This window comes from Triplophysa rosa, linkage group LG23, assembly GCF_024868665.1.
Source record: "Triplophysa rosa linkage group LG23, Trosa_1v2, whole genome shotgun sequence".
NCBI classification, from domain to species: domain Eukaryota; kingdom Metazoa; phylum Chordata; class Actinopteri; order Cypriniformes; family Nemacheilidae; genus Triplophysa; species Triplophysa rosa.
In genome coordinates this window covers 7,898,514-7,914,500 of record NC_079912.1, presented here as the reverse complement: position 1 = coordinate 7,914,500, position 15,987 = coordinate 7,898,514, and the positions used below count along the sequence as shown (strand labels likewise).

At 40.4% G+C, this 15,987-nt stretch overlaps 1 protein-coding gene across 1 annotated transcript in view; it reads right to left on the bottom strand.

Annotated features, from left to right (window-relative positions):
• The window catches only part of stk17a (serine/threonine kinase 17a), a 30,705-nt gene that overhangs the window by 3,087 nt on the left and 11,631 nt on the right, over positions 1-15,987 (bottom strand). Inside the window, exons 2-5 of the mRNA XM_057322596.1 lie at positions 12,011-12,223; positions 1,361-1,505; positions 773-899; positions 290-338 (exon numbers count right to left, since the gene is read on the bottom strand). Coding sequence (XP_057178579.1) covers positions 290-338; positions 773-899; positions 1,361-1,505; positions 12,011-12,223 — 534 coding nt within the window. The remainder of the gene's footprint in view (positions 1-289; positions 339-772; positions 900-1,360; positions 1,506-12,010; positions 12,224-15,987) is intronic.

Below are 15,987 nucleotides of genomic sequence, written 5' to 3'. Positions count from 1 at the left end.
TCAAGTAATCATGTTGTAGAGCTAAGAGTACAAATACTCTTGCATAATATATCCTAGAGTGAAACCACAAGCAACACACTGAAGCAGTGATGGCGTGAGAGCTCTTTCTATGAATGAAGTGTTTGTTTACAGGCAATCACACAGTTGTTCTGGATGCAAGTGATGTGATGATTATCATGATGAAACTGATCATAAAACAATAAAAAGGATTTATTGTGACAATGACATTTAAGGGCATCACATGAAATATTCAGGCTTGTGAAAATGGTAATGAAAGACAAAGACTCACCACATATCAGTGGCTGTGCTAATTGGCTCATAATTCAGGACTTCTGGTGCTATTAAGACAAAATTTTGAACATTAGATAAAAATTCAATCAACACACACCTATAGACCACTTCACACGATGTAAACACTGGTCCAGCAGCACTTCCGGTTTTATTAATTTTGAAATATTACAGAAATAAATACATCTTAAAGATATTGATTGGACATTTTGATTCATTTATAAATGTTCTGTTGGTTGTATTTTGTTTTAACTTTGTGTAATGTTAAAAACTGAAACGGTTGGTTGGCTGGTTTCAGGACCAGAGACTTCCGAAGTGGTCTATAGTCATTTTTTATTACTTTCACAATAAGAAATAGAAGAAATTCTTGTGGGAAGCATTTACTTCAACTTTTTTATTAATCTACAACTTTGAAATGTTTTTAAAATTGAGAAAAAAAGTTTGAATAATTCATAAAAAGAAAGGGATTGAAAGGGATTCTTACCCACATACTCAGGTGTGCCCATGATCTCTCGGATCTCCTGGCTGCTGCTTACCAACCTCGACAGGCCAAAATCCACGATCTTTATGTCCCCGAGAGGAGATTCGCTGGTGAGAAGGATATTCTGAGGCTGACGGATAGAAATACTTTCAGTAAAACTGCCAAACTTGACATATAGTGATCTTATAATCTTCTACAGTAACCTTTAATGTATAGAGCACATTTATTTAGCCCTCAAGAACAACCTATCCGCCAAATGCCACCCTGACATCTTCATAACTTTGGTTATGTAAATGGATGGGTTTTACTCAGAACTGTACACTTGCACAACCATAGCAGAAGTAGCACATGTTCAATTCTATTCAGAGATTCAAAGCATTTCTATTTCTTATTAGAAATCCTACAACATTACTTCTTGACTATTTATGCATTTTAAAATGGTGCATTCAATAGCATAAACCAAAGCTATAAATTGTCAAATTGAAATTTGTAGCTAGCTTACATTTTGCAAGCTAACCTAATTTTCCTGTGCTTCCATGCGTATGATATGAATGAAAGCAATATGTAATGCCCCTTCACAGCTCGACTCACTTTGAGATCCAGGTGTACCACGTTGCACTTGTGAAGGAAAGCCACACCCTCCAGAATCTGTCTCATCAGTCTCTTCACATCCTCTTCTTTAAAGGCATCGTCCCTCTCAGCCACACACTGGTTAAAAATCTCCCCTCCTGCGGCACTGAACACAGAAAAACAGATCTATTTTACACATCAGGCCAGTGTTGTGAGACACGGCAGCGAGTTCACATACGTGCGTTTCTGTCTTTATATTCGATATTTTAAACACAATGGAGATGGTTTACCCCCAAAACAACTAAAGAAAGAGCTGACCAAAAGACATTTCTAAAAATGTTTGCACAGCCATGTGATTTTAACTACAGCACAATCTAGCACAATGGAGGCACTCTACTGCGAATACATGCCTAGAACCAAAACGAATAGTCAAGCGTCAGAAGTTATTTTGAAGAACAAAACTTCCAAGCAATATCTAAATGTAATAAACTGCACTCCAAATGCAATTATAAACTGCATATCTGCTTAAGGACTTCTTCGAAAAATCGTTACAACGTTTACATAAAACAGGTCACCCATTGGACTGTTTTAATTTGGGAATAACATCCCACAGGTCCTTAATCCGTGAGCTTCAGGCTTCCTTTAATATCAGCACAGGTAGCGGCGCTGGCTAATAATAAGGACACATGTCCTTTACGATCACCCTTTTCACAAGTTGGCAGGCGATTCTTGATTTCCTGCATTCCGGATCAGACAGCGTGATGAATTCGATTAGACACAGACAGGGAAAAGTCAGCGCCCTCGGGCCGAGTTTGCAGTGAACATGCTGTGAGTTTGAATGTTATGTGAGGATGCTGTCTGGCTTTAAAGGACATGATAGCGTTAGCTAAAAAAATGATGATGAGTGCTGACTGTGTGTGCAAAACTCATCATCCAGTGATGGTGATATTTTAATTTGGCTATGTCTATAGCATGATGGTGTTAACATTTTATAAAACGGCAGGTGAAAGTTTAATACTGAAAACACATTTCTTATAAACATGTCCATATGACATTTTGTGCAGAACATGTTACAAACTTAAATTGGGGCTTATTCAAATCTTAAACATGTGATTTATAACTGGCCCATATCACTTTATGTAGAACAAGTAAACGTCTAGTGGAATTTGACAGCTCTCCCTTTGTGTGCTTGTTGGATTACACTACCTATGTCCTCAAGCATCCACATCGTAAGCTTGTGTGCATGATTTGTCCTGTGTTGTCTGTAATCCTATTCTGTCTCTACAGAGTCCCTTAAACTCACATCAGTCGAGAGCGAGTTGGTCTCTAATCGCCACTGAAAGAAACTGCAACAGTTAAAAGCTCATAATGCAGACCATGATCCGCTAGAAAAAGAGCTAAAATACTAAATTATGATTCAAACTATGAAATGAAATTTAAAAAGTCCTCCGGTACAGTAGGTAGTTTGCAGGTGATGCAAAAGCATCAATGACATATAACAATCACTTTTCAAGTGGTGCGACCAATAAAATCAATAATTGTATTAAATTAAAAATAAAAGACATCTATTTTTTTGTGGCTGAAATATAAATGTCTGATACAGTATGCGGATGGTAAAGAGTTGATTTGGTTAATTTAGGAAGACAAAAATATGAGATGATTACTTACCAAAACACAAAGAAATGCAGATACTTTGTTTCTTAACACTTTAAATATTAAAGATTTGTTAAAAAATGTTAAGCATGTCAAGAAAATGAATTACTTTGAAGATAAATCGCATGATTTATTTTAAGGCTATGGGCAATTCATAGGTGAAAAACACTAAAATCACTTAATTTCAAATTTAATCTTCATTTGTTTGTACACCGCATTCTTAATGTTTGAATAACTGCGAAATATGATATTATTTATTTGTATTTTAAAATTGGCGTATCGAAAATGTACGTAACTGACCCATAAACGTTAGTTCGAGCCAAGTCTGTGAATAGCCTTGTGCTGCGTTTACACCAAAAGCGAAGCATCTCGTTCTTCGCTCTTTATTACCTTGTTGGAATTGTTCGTTATTTTCATGTGAGTGACGCAAAAAACATCGCGTGATGGGGAGTGTCCAGGCGAATTTCTGGCTTGAGTTGCTATTTTTTTACTTGCGCCGAAGACGCGATTGACATGCGTCTATTCACATCTTTGCATTGAGGTTATACAGTATGTACTTTACTCAACAAACACAAATCAAGCGATTTGCATGTGAACGCAGAATTAGCGGTAAACATTAGCAAACACACATTGCAGAATTGCTGGCGCAAGGGTTCCGGCCACGGAAGGATTATTCTGTTCAGGTGTCATCTGTATGGACGCCGTTAGAGTATTACTTACTAAAAGCACGGACTTCCAGACAGTTAAACTGCAATTTTATGCCCCGTTTCTTAAACATGTGAAATCTATGGCAACGGCAGTGTTTATAAAACAGTAAACCTGGACCCTGACGTGACCTCTCATAACCTGGACGGGAATGTCTGGCAGGAGAAGTCATTAACACCCGCACAGCTGTAAAACATTTCCCTGTAGTGTTCGACAGCTCTCAGAGGCACCTCTGTCTCCAGCTCTCTAAACATGTAGACATCCAAAGGCGGTGCCAAAAGCCCCGCTCACGTGATCCGAGGAATATACGAGAGTGGGTGTAGATAAAGAGAACGACAGAGAGGGGGGAATATCAGACATCTAGCCAATTTATAACTAGGTCATGTTTTTGGCTGGATGAGGCTACGTCTGACCGGTCATAACGCTAATGCAACATGGGTTTGCCTGTAGTAATCCACTGGCACAACCAAAAACACACACAACATGTATATTTCCTCTGAGGCCTCATTTAATGTGAAGATGGTTAATGAATGATGGTATCAAGATCAACATTATGCACCATTAGCATAGGACAGCACATGCCACATGCGGTCAGAACTAAACACTGAAGAAACCGAGGAATTTGTAGCTCATCCAGCTCAGTCTACGCAGCGCATAGCAGTTTCTGGGTGTGCCCGTGGTTGGGTATTCCCCATACAACGGAAAGCACTCGACGCACCCACAGCATTCTTTCAGGCAAGGCATCTTCATTTGGGCTCAGATAATTACATGATGAGAGTTGCAGTTGTTGCATTTTCAAACTGTGTAGGGGGAAACGGCTAAATATGCAAATAACACAGATACACTGTGTATAACACTCGGGAACCAGTTCACCTGTGAGTTAATGTCTGTTAGGGTCTGAATAAAAGAACAATCCTTGTCTAAAAATAGCAACAAGTCAAATCAAATCAAATCCTTTCATTGTCACTCAACCATATACACAAGTGCAACAGTAGGTGAAAAGCTTGTGTGCAGTTCCAGTCAACATGGCAGTATATAGAGATGGGCAATTACAATAATTTACACTAGACTGGTCTGCACACAATTACAAAATAAACCATTTTTCCTCTGTACAGTGTTTAAACATAATACAACAGATGAGACATAATTTACAGAAATAGACTTGAACATAACTACACATATACATAATATACATATGATGTACAGTGATTGGTCGGTGTTGCAGTATATACAGTAGAAGAGTGTATATGAAGAGTTTGGTTCCAAAATGAGATAACTACCTTTTTATGTTTTTTTATTGTGCATTCCAATTAATATCAATCAAACTGCAGTTGCAGTTTTGATTTAAGCCACAATAACTACAAAAAAAAATACAGCTAACAAACACAATTAAACACAATAAAAACACGATAACATAATAAAAAACATGATTTTAGAAATTTTTTATCTAACTTTGGAACCAAACTTTTCATATATTTGGCTGTCAGAGGTAGTGAGTTCTTATTTTAATAATGTGCATAGTATAAATAAATATAATGATATGATTGGCATTGGGAGTGTGGGATAAAGTGCAGTGCTGATGAAAGATTGTGATATTTAACAGTTTAAGAGTCTGACTGCTTGGGGAAAGAAGCTGTCACAAAGTCTGCTGGTCCGGGTTCTGATGCTGCAGTACGGGAGGAGTGAGAACAGACCATAACTCGAGTGGCTAGAGTCTCTGGTGATCCTTCTCGCTTTTTTCACACACCGTCTGGTATAAATTTCCTGGAGGGAGGGAAGCTCACCTCCGATGATGTGCCTGGCAGTTTGCACCACTCTCTGAAGGCTTTGCGGCTGAGTGCGGTGCTGTTACCGTACCCAAGCAGTGATGCAGCCAGTTAGGATGCTCTCTATTGGGCTGGTGTAGAACAGTGTGAGGATGTGGTGGTTCATGCCAAACTTCCTCAGCCATCTCAGGAAGAAGAGACGTTGGTGAGCCTTCTCCACTACGGCCTTGGTGTGAATGGACCATGTGAGCACTCCTCTGTGATGCGGACACCGAGGAACTTAAAACAGTTGACTCTCTCCACTGGTGCTCCGTTGATGGTGATGGGACTGTGTTCTCTGTATTTCCTCCTAAAGTCCACCACCAGCTCTTTGGAGGGAGAGGTTGTGATCTTTACACCAACGTGTCAGAGTGTGAACTTCTTCTCTGTAGGCTGTTTCATCAGTGTCAGTGATCAAACCTACCACCGTTGTGTCATCAGCAAACTGTATGATGGCATTAGAGCTGTGTGTTGCCACACAGTCGTGCGTGTACAGGGTGTACAGGAGTGGGCTGAGAACACAGCCCTGTGGTGCTCCAGTGTTAAGAGTCAGTGTTGAGGAGATGTTGTTGCCTATTCTGACTACCTGGCGTCGTGCTAGACAGGAAGTCCAGGATCCAGCTGCACAGCAAGCTGTTTAAGCCCAGTGTCTGGAGTTTCACATCCAGCTTGGAGGGCACTATGGTGTTGAATGCTGAACTGTAGTCTACAAACAGCATTCTCACATATGTGATCTATTTTCTAGGTGAGAGAGGGCAATGTGTAGTGTATATGCAATGGCATCATCTGTGGAGCTGTTGTTGCGGTATGCAAACTTTAGTGGATCCAGTGAGGGAGGCAGAACAGAGCAGATGTAGTCTCTGACTAGCCGCTCAAAGCATTTGCTGATGATGGGGGTCAGAGCAACAAGACGCCAGTCGTTTAAGCAAGTGACTTTTAGTTTCTTTGGTACAGGTACAGTAGTAGATGTTGTAGTCTAATTGGTTCCGACCAGCACTGGATCGTTCTGAAGTTTCCTTGGTCTTTGTTTGATTTCACAAGGCAACATGGAGCTTGCAATAAAACAGTTCCAAACTAGTAAAGATCCATTATAGGACCCATCATGTCATACAGTATATTCATAAATCAATGACAGTGAAATTACAAAATCGACTCGGGTTTCATTTTCTGTCCATTTCGACCCAACATATGATAAAAAACGTGACTTTGTTTCACGATGAAAACCCTGTCGATTTCTATGTATTGGGCAATAACATGCAACTTGGCTCTGCTCTTCAAATACATATTTGGTAAATGTAGGCCAAAAAAAAAGAAATCCAATCCATAGCAGGTGCAATGAGCTGTAACCCCACACGGCTCATATACACTAATCGACGAAAGACTAGCACAGCAAGGCAGGGCTATCCCAACCCTAGCTCTAGAGATTAAATCCACAAAGCAGCCAACCACCCCTCCCCGCTGTCCCCCTCCTCTTAGCTCGCTCGATCTGGCCGGCCACGGTCTGGCCGCTCACGTGCTGGTGCCGAGCTCATTGACATGATGAACTCCCAGCTGGAGCTCACGGAGCAACCAGGCCACGTTCCTGAGCCCTGCCTGACCGAGCACTTGGGAGCTTACGACTCACCCCAAACAGCCGGTTGGACACTGCAGAGTATGAATAGGCCTCACCCTGATCGCCATCCAAAGCCACATACCCTCCTCGAAACTGTCCCAGTGCCCTAAAATATCCATCACCCGAGGGGAAAACAGGAAGATTGAAAGGAAGGGAAAATTTTCCGGTTACAACAGGCTCTTTCTGGATTTCACATACTCTGTGAAAGAGAGATTCATTATGCCCGCTCTACTTCCCCACGATACAGAGATAGAAACACATCAATGGCGAACAATGCTGAATGTGAGAAGAGCGTGTTTCAAGCACTTCCCACTTAATCTTGCTGTAATTCATATCGAGTCTTGCAGGGCATTTTTACTCTTAATAGAAGCTCAATAATGAGCTTTGAATTGAAGACTGTGAAAGGGATACAGCGATTTAGAGGTACTTTAATAGACATCTCTGCCGATGTCGATCTACTGTACTCAGAAAGTCCCTGCTCTTGAGGTAGTACTTTTCCAGAGATCCGGAAGGTTCAGGGGTGGGCCTTGGTCGTCAAATATGCTGATTGGTTGAGTTCACAACTTCATTGGTTGACTCTACATGCTGCATCATGTTCCGGTAAAAAACAAACCATCATTTTTAAAAGTTTGTTGCGGTGCGTGTAGTTTCAGTTGTTTACTCTTTAAAATGGATAACAATACAACAGATGGACCGACGACGAGGTCCAGGCTTTATTAAGTGTTTTTGCTGAGGACGAAATCCAACAGGAATTGGAAATGATAACCCGCAATGAAAAGGTATACTTAAAAATATCGAGTCGGTTATACAAGCTGGGCATTGTCGCACAAACGAGTGTCCGTCGCTTTATGTGACGTCATCATTGTTTGACATTACCACCCACTCCTGGACTGGGAGGAGCCGTCACATGCAGTCCTACGTCACGGGACTGATTTGCCTAATCTTCACGGTACTTTAGACCGCTATGGAAATGCAGACAGCAACAGGTGGTTTCCTTGTAAAAATGTTACTGGGACAAATTGTTTCAGGTATTTTCGGTGGAATTGCGCCAAAAGTTGAACATTTGCTTGACCAGCAGGATGCTAATCTGCCGATGTAATCTATTATCTGCCTAATGGTCTGTCTGACCCCCTGGGGTCTTGGCAAGATTCAGTCAAAAGCAGATTTACTACACTATATGAAGGCAAAACACTAACTAGGTACTGCCATCTCAAACAGGAATGTACTTCGGTCTACTATGTTTGTAAACTTTAATGGTTGAACTTTCTTATGAACTCAATAATGTGTACATCAATCACATCATAAATGAAGTTTTCAAAATGCAAATCACTAAAGAGTAGGGTCTTCTTAGCCAACTTGCAAACCTAACACAGATGAAAGTATGTTGTTCAACAGATTATGTCCTCTCATAAACTTACTGTTCTGAACTGTTTTTTACACACAGTACATGTGGTCGCAATACGACTGGTCTTCTGCAGATTTAGACAGGCCATATTATGGGTAACCACAATACCATCCATCACAACCTTGGTTGAGCTAAAGATGCCACAGTCATTACATTTTATATGAAAGACACTCCAAAATGACTTATAAATTGCCTAAATGCAATGTTTATGCTCTCCTGCACGAGCACCACCTGCACGCATACAACGGTGGTTGTGTTGTGGATCGGTTGTCAAAAGACCCCATCTTTAAGTCACTGTTATATTCTGTTACCAAGCGACAGTCCCTTCTTCTAGTCTATGGGATTTTTTGCCTGCTTTATCAAAAGCCAGTCTTATTATATGCATATAATAAATGCACTCTTTGCAGACAAAAACCCACACGCTTTTCAACTAAGCTTTGGACTGCATTTCGAGAATTTCCCCTTTTCACGCATGCTACAGCTTGCATGCTTGGAGACGGAGACAGCTGCTTGTGAAGGATGGCCGTGTGGGCAGATGATGAGAGATTTGAACCCGATCCAGCTGAGAGCATGCCATTCGCTGGTGGGAGAGAGGAAATGAGAGTGACCTCGCTGTGAGTGCGGAGAGCCTCTCCGCGTCCCATCCGAGCCTATCAATAGAGCGGGGTTGGGGAGACTGGTCTGCAGGGAGCCATGGGAGAAAATGAAAACTGTGTTTACCAACGAACCCACAGACACGGTCACACATGCCTCAGAATAATTCGCTCTAGCACGGTTGTAACCCCTCACTCATATCAATCATTGTACATACTTTCATTCTCTTTCCTATCCCAACATGTTTCTTTGTAAAGGGGGTCTCGTCAGTTTCCATGGATATGAGAAATCTATGGGCTCTGTGTGTTTGAAGGGGCAGATTAAAATTCCTGTGTTAACCCCTTTCTCTACTGCGAGGGTCAGTTCATTCAGGCTGGACACTGGGAACCGGGTCAACCAGGACAGAAGCAGCTGCACACCATGCGGTCAACGGCAACCCGGCTTGGTCAACTACTTGCTTTATGTCTAAGATTTGCTTTATATTCTGATGTCAAAGGGCAAATGCTTTGGCATACTTTTAGGGATTCTATTAACATTCAAAACAAGTTCCAAGTATTATGTTGCTTGATCTACTGAAAGAGACAAGTGTAGTGCTATAATGAAATAATCCAAATCATCTGCTCTTTGGTAAAGCCAAATTTTATTAGGTTGATGAATCCATCAAACTCCAGATCACAACAAATGTCAAATGTGATTTCATACCTAAAACCCATCTGCGCTTATTGTCTGGGACATTCAAAGCTGGAGGAAAAAAATACATGGTAGACTGAACGGCAAAAATGCGTGACCCACTTCATGTCAAATGAAATAAATTGTCACTGTGACCTTTCCAGAACATCAAATGTGCTTCATATGATCACCAACGATACTAAAACACGACGTGATGGAGTCTAGAAGTTCAAAGTCAGCATATGGTTGCAAGGGAAACCCAATAGGATATGCACATGCATACATTAGCACAATGAAAGGGCAGAGAGCAGCAGGAGAGAGCCGGTGTGCGGGTAGGGGTGGATGTTGAACGTTTCTAGAATACCGACTGCTTACTGAAGCATGCTCAGTATCGCTTTGGGGGATTTAGAGCTTGATTAGTGCTCTCGCTCCATCTTGTTTTCTCTCAGTGTACTTGATTCCATCTCTTATTTCAGTCTCCTGGTCATTTACCGTTTCTGATCCTCAGGTTTGCAGTCTGAGCTCAAGTTCTCTGTACTTCCTTAATTGGATAGGGTGGGATTTCAGCTCTCAATATTTAACAGTCATGATCCTGGCGGTTGATAACTGATTAATCTAAAGCCTCCGCACCGTTTAGAATCACAAACCTGCAAAATTACTTTGGCCAAATGTAGGGAAAAAAGTCAGGACATTTCTGCAAAACATTCTCTGCTTGATAAGAACAACAAACCAAACCTGTTTTGAATGGCATAATTATTATTGTAATAGACACAATTAAATACCACGTTTTTAATGTTGTTTATATGGTTATGTGGTGTTTTAGGGTGCTTTAACACAAACCATGTGCAAATATACTATTGTAAACCACTGCTGAGTATTTTATTCATAAAACTGCAGTTTACGGCTGATCCACAGGGGTCAAATGCGTTGTTGTGATTGGTTACAGGTTTGAGGCATAAATATGCAAATATGGCACACCGATTCGGGCTGAATCGATCACTGCACTGCTGTGTCAGCTCTCAGTTTCAGTTTTAGCAGCGTCTGGAACTGCTGAGTGCGACTGAGTGGAGAGTACACTAGCTAATTTGCATGTTCATGAACCTGCGTATACTTAATGAAGCTGGGGTGTAAAGGTGTAAACATTCAAGCTATTTTAAAGGCACAATAGGTGATCCTGTCCAGAAACATTTTTTGTCATGCTGGTTGGAAATCTCTTTACATCCTGATAGCAATCAATAAGTAAAGTGGTCCAATTATATTTTTATAATTATATATCATCTGTGAAAGGTGTAGGACCAAAATCACAATGATAGGTCGTGTGTACATTTTCATCCCACTGCGTACCCTGTTCACGCAGACACCATACGTCATCAGTGCGGTCACATTCGCTGTGCAGACACAGCGGGAGAATGGCAGGTAAACAGCTGGAACCTAACTTTCCCCTTGTTAAATGTGTGCAAGTTTGCAAGTGGCACTTGCAAAGGACAAAACAAAAATAAAGACCATCTTAAAAATTGCCACGACTAAAAACGTCTAATCAGCAAAGAGGTGAAAGCAGAATTCCATTCGTGAATGCATTCCGGTCCCTGGAGGTCGGTTCGCGGCCGCTTTCCGGGGGTTTCCCGTTCGGTCTGTTTGCGATTGTATTACAAAGGTTTCACAGGAGATGGGTGTGGAAATACGGGAAAATACGGGAGTGTTGACGGGTATGATTATAATCGGTGTTGCTTTTCCACACTTTGAGCACTTACGGGAGTCAAGGGTTTCAATGATGATGCCATGGTAACTTCTGGACAGGTAGGTACATGTTATGATTCGATTTTGATGGGTTTTGATTATGTTGCTTATGTAGTTTGTGGACCTTTATGTATTACATCGTTACCCAGCGTCTAACGGGAACTAAGCTGCATCTAATCCCATTTTAAAGCTGTTGTTTACGTTAGCTGTTTTTGCTATTGTAGTAAGGTCTTTTACTTATGTGATGTGTTCTCACTGGTGAATGAGACATGATTTTATTGGAATTGATCCAAGAGCTTCTGGTTTGTGCGCGTTCATGTGTTTTGGCAGGAAAAATTATTTTCCCATAAAAAAACATTTAAATATGTAATTTTGATGGTAAAAGATTAGTTTTAATGGATACAATATTGACCACAGGGGGACTTCAAATGTTTATGATAGTACGAGAAATTTGTAAATGTGTTTTAAAAGACTGTACATGTGATACTTACTATTCCAAAACCAGTACCATCTCACTGGTCATCTCATAGACCTCATGGAGGTTGACCACTCTCGGAGAGGCAGCTGCCAGCTCCAGCACAGCGAGCTCGTGAATGGTTTCTGTTCTACAGTCTTGACCCTTTCTCCTCTTCCTCATGTACTTAGCTGCATATTCTTTTCCTGTGCTTTTCTCCACACATTTTCTGACCACGGCAAACTTCCCCCTGAAAGAGAAAGAAAGAGGGGGGAGGAATGTTTGTTATTAGATATATATATTATATAAGTTTTATGGTCTGGTTTCGCTAAACCAGACTATGACAATCAATTTAAAGCCACTTGACCAACATGTAAAATGACAAACCATATTTGTAAATCTGTTATTTGTAAAGAAAGGCCCATTCCCCCCAAGGGCAGTCCACACCATAACTTTAATAACAACGCTACAGAGAAACGATATTGGTGGGGTCACTTTTAGAGTGATTTGTTTACACCTGATGAATGATCAAAATGGACTCTAAGGCACTATGATATTGTTTACTACTACAATTTTGTCAAAACTGGATATCATGAACCTTGCAATGATAAACCAAACTAGCAATGGTAGGAGTCATTATAGCAAACTTCCAAGCATCCTATCACAAACACACACAAAACAACTTTGCTCTGGGCCTCTTTTCATTTAATTTTGAGGAAGGCCTGGGGCTGGAGTGTTTGAGGGTGGTGAAAGAGAAGGGGGGGTTGGGTCTAAAGATGGCACACTTGTTATCACCAGGACTGAACGTGCCTTTGTCCCTGTGGCATATTTGCAGGATGAAATCATCCCAAAGCCCAAACTGTCCCTCTGCGATTTGGGTCTGTGTCCCACTTTTAGCGTTGAACTTGATGCAGGGGCACACGATAAAGAAAAAAAGCTGCACAAACACAGACACAGGCATGACACATGTCGCCTGTGAGATTTCTTGTGAGGAAACCAGCGTATTGAGATGACAACCTCCTGCTGAGCTGTCTACATTCCCTACAGCACTGTGAGATTTTATTTGTGCCACACAGGCAGTGTTGCTCTTATTCACATTCATTTCAATTTCACACCATACATTTAATTTTGAGGGTAATCATTTCTACGCTATTAACAGCACCAAATAAAACTGTAAAATAATTGTTGACAAACAATTTTCCAAATTATTTTATAGTCCCACCACCATTTCATGCTGTGATGGCATCAATTTTAATTTCATTCACTTAAGCACATCCTTGTGAAAGACACACTATGACGCATGGACCAAAACACTTAATTAAATTTAAGCTCAAACTAGGACTGTCACGATTATGAAATTTGGCTGACAATTAATTGTCTAGTAAATCATTGCGATTATGACGATTAATTGTCTGTTTTAGGGCTTTGACGATTATGGCAATTGTCTGTTTTAGAGCTTTGACATTTAAAATGTGCTCTGAAAAACATCTCTGAAATGCGCAAATTTTTTACAAAGCTCATCGCTCTGAAAAGCGAGGTGTGCTATGATTGGCCAGTTAACCAGTGCGCAGTGATTGGTCGAATACTGCAAGCGTGTGATGGAAATGTAACGCCTCTTACCATATTTGGAACATCAGGTTCTAAAGCAATTGTACTGACAGGTATGCCTTACTTGCGTATACATTTGGGCGGTTTTAGTCAAATCATACCACGAACTGATGTAGATTTGTGGGGGTGTGGTTACACGAGGCGTTTCAGGCAGGTCTGGGTGAGCATTCGCTTAGATAGAATGCATATTTTGTTCCGACACTTAAATTTTTGCAATTTTACGTGTCTAATACATGCATGGGCAACTTATAACACACCAAAGACACATAAAAACACGTATTCGCGCCATATGACCCCTTTAAAGTGCAGTCAAGAAATATCCAACGCACTGTTGACCAGTGTTGGGGAAAGTTACTTTTAAAAGTAACTAGTTACAACATTGAGTTACTCTATAAAAAAGTAACTAAATATGTTATTTGGGTACTTTTTGTGGAAAGTTACTTTTGCATTACTTTTTCTCACCTAACTGATGCTCATGCTTTTCCAGACTTTGCTGTTCTTTAGTGTTTAACACTAATGCATTTAACAATCCTATATAGCCTATAACACACCTTTATTTTCTTTAAAAAACACATTTCAAATATTTCCTGACCAGTAGTCCTCCACCTCCTCAGAGCTCTGCCTACTGTTGACACTGCTAACTTCGGTGTCACTCTCCATATTTATTGTGTTTTGACAGCACGGCTAGTTGCACAAGATGGCGCTGGTGAGCTGGCAGAGTAGTTTCCAGTCGTATAACACTGTGTGGGAAAAGGAGGATTTTTGGCCAGCAAATATGGGTGGTTTTTTTTAGATGTAAAAAAGTAATATATAAGCGATATGACAGATCCTCTTTGCATTGCTGAGCACTTCGTTGAGCCAAAACAACTCGATAGTGTTATGCGAAATTATGATTAATCTAACATATAATATATTACTAATATTATATAATATTATTTTGAGGGGAAAATGACATTTAGCACATTATGTTGTATATATGCTGGTATTTGGTGAGGAGACTAACAGATGACAGTTGTTTCCTCTCTTTCTCCCATGCTCTGCCCACTCCGCAACCTTTCTTCTAACAGTGACCATGCCCATTTAAATCTGCAGATCTGTCCGTGCGTGCAGCGCCACAAACAGTCGAACACAGCTTATGTTTACATTCACGAGGCATGAGACCATTGACTTGCGCTAATTTCACGATCTGAAAGTTATCTTCCAAACATGACCGGCATTTGCAGGACAATTGATTGCTGTTGCGACTCATGCTAATTTCACGATCTGAAAGTTATCTATTGAGCATGACCAGCATTTGCAGGCATTTTGTCCATGGTGGCGAGTGCGGCCACACTATAGCTCGGCATCTGAGCTCTCGCCTCCCATTGCTGTGAAAAACGAAGCCGGAACACTGCAGCACTGCAGACATAGCATCACTGCCTATGTCTGACTAGCGACTGTTTCTGCGCAAGCATGAGCGATCATATGTCTACACTACTTTTAATTAAGAATTTCACTTCTGCAGTTAAAAGAAATGTTTATATAAATCAATGATTAGACTGAAACGTAACTCGAGTTACTTGATAAACAAAGTAACTCGAGTATTGATATGTAAATTTATAAAGTAACTGCGTTACATTACTCGTTACTTAAAAAGTACTCTTATTACGTAACGCACGTTACTTGTAACGCATTACCCCCAACACTGTTGTTGACCATGTTTGAGCCATGCAAACTGTGAAGCACAGCATAGACACACAGCTTAGTAGGGCTGTGCGATTTGGGGAAAATATCTAATTGCGATATTTTTGACAGACATTGCGATTGCGATTTGATTTGCGATTTTAACTTTTCTAATTCAAGCTTCAATTCAATATTGTTGTGTGGAGCACAGTATGGGTATAGTTACCCTGAAAGAAAACAACCAAAAAAACATTTAATTGTTTCCATTAAAACCATTACAAAATTAATTTTTGGAGTGTGCTTTGGGCATTATTCAAATACGGCTTACTGTTGTTCAATTGGTTCCCAACTTCCAGATTACATCACACCAATAGAATCCAAATACCAGTGTACACTATTATAGTTTCCATTAAAACAAATACAACTCCCATTGTAACCCTTAAATCCATAACATTTTCTATTGTGTTAGTGAATTATTAAAATAGTTCATAGTTTACATAGGCTGATTTATTATTGTTTAAGTATGTGGGATTTTTTAAAACAAGTAAAAAATGTGCTGAATGTTTAATTTCATCCAAGTGAAATTAGCAAAACAGTTAGATAGAATTTACATTTGTTTGAAACGCGGAGCTAGGCGTGAGTTTACACAGGGTGCGCGCGTGCGTCAAGCCTCGTCCATATTGCCAGATGCCCGAGCCGGACTCAAGTACTATAAACGTCATTACGAAACAGGCTGTGTATGCG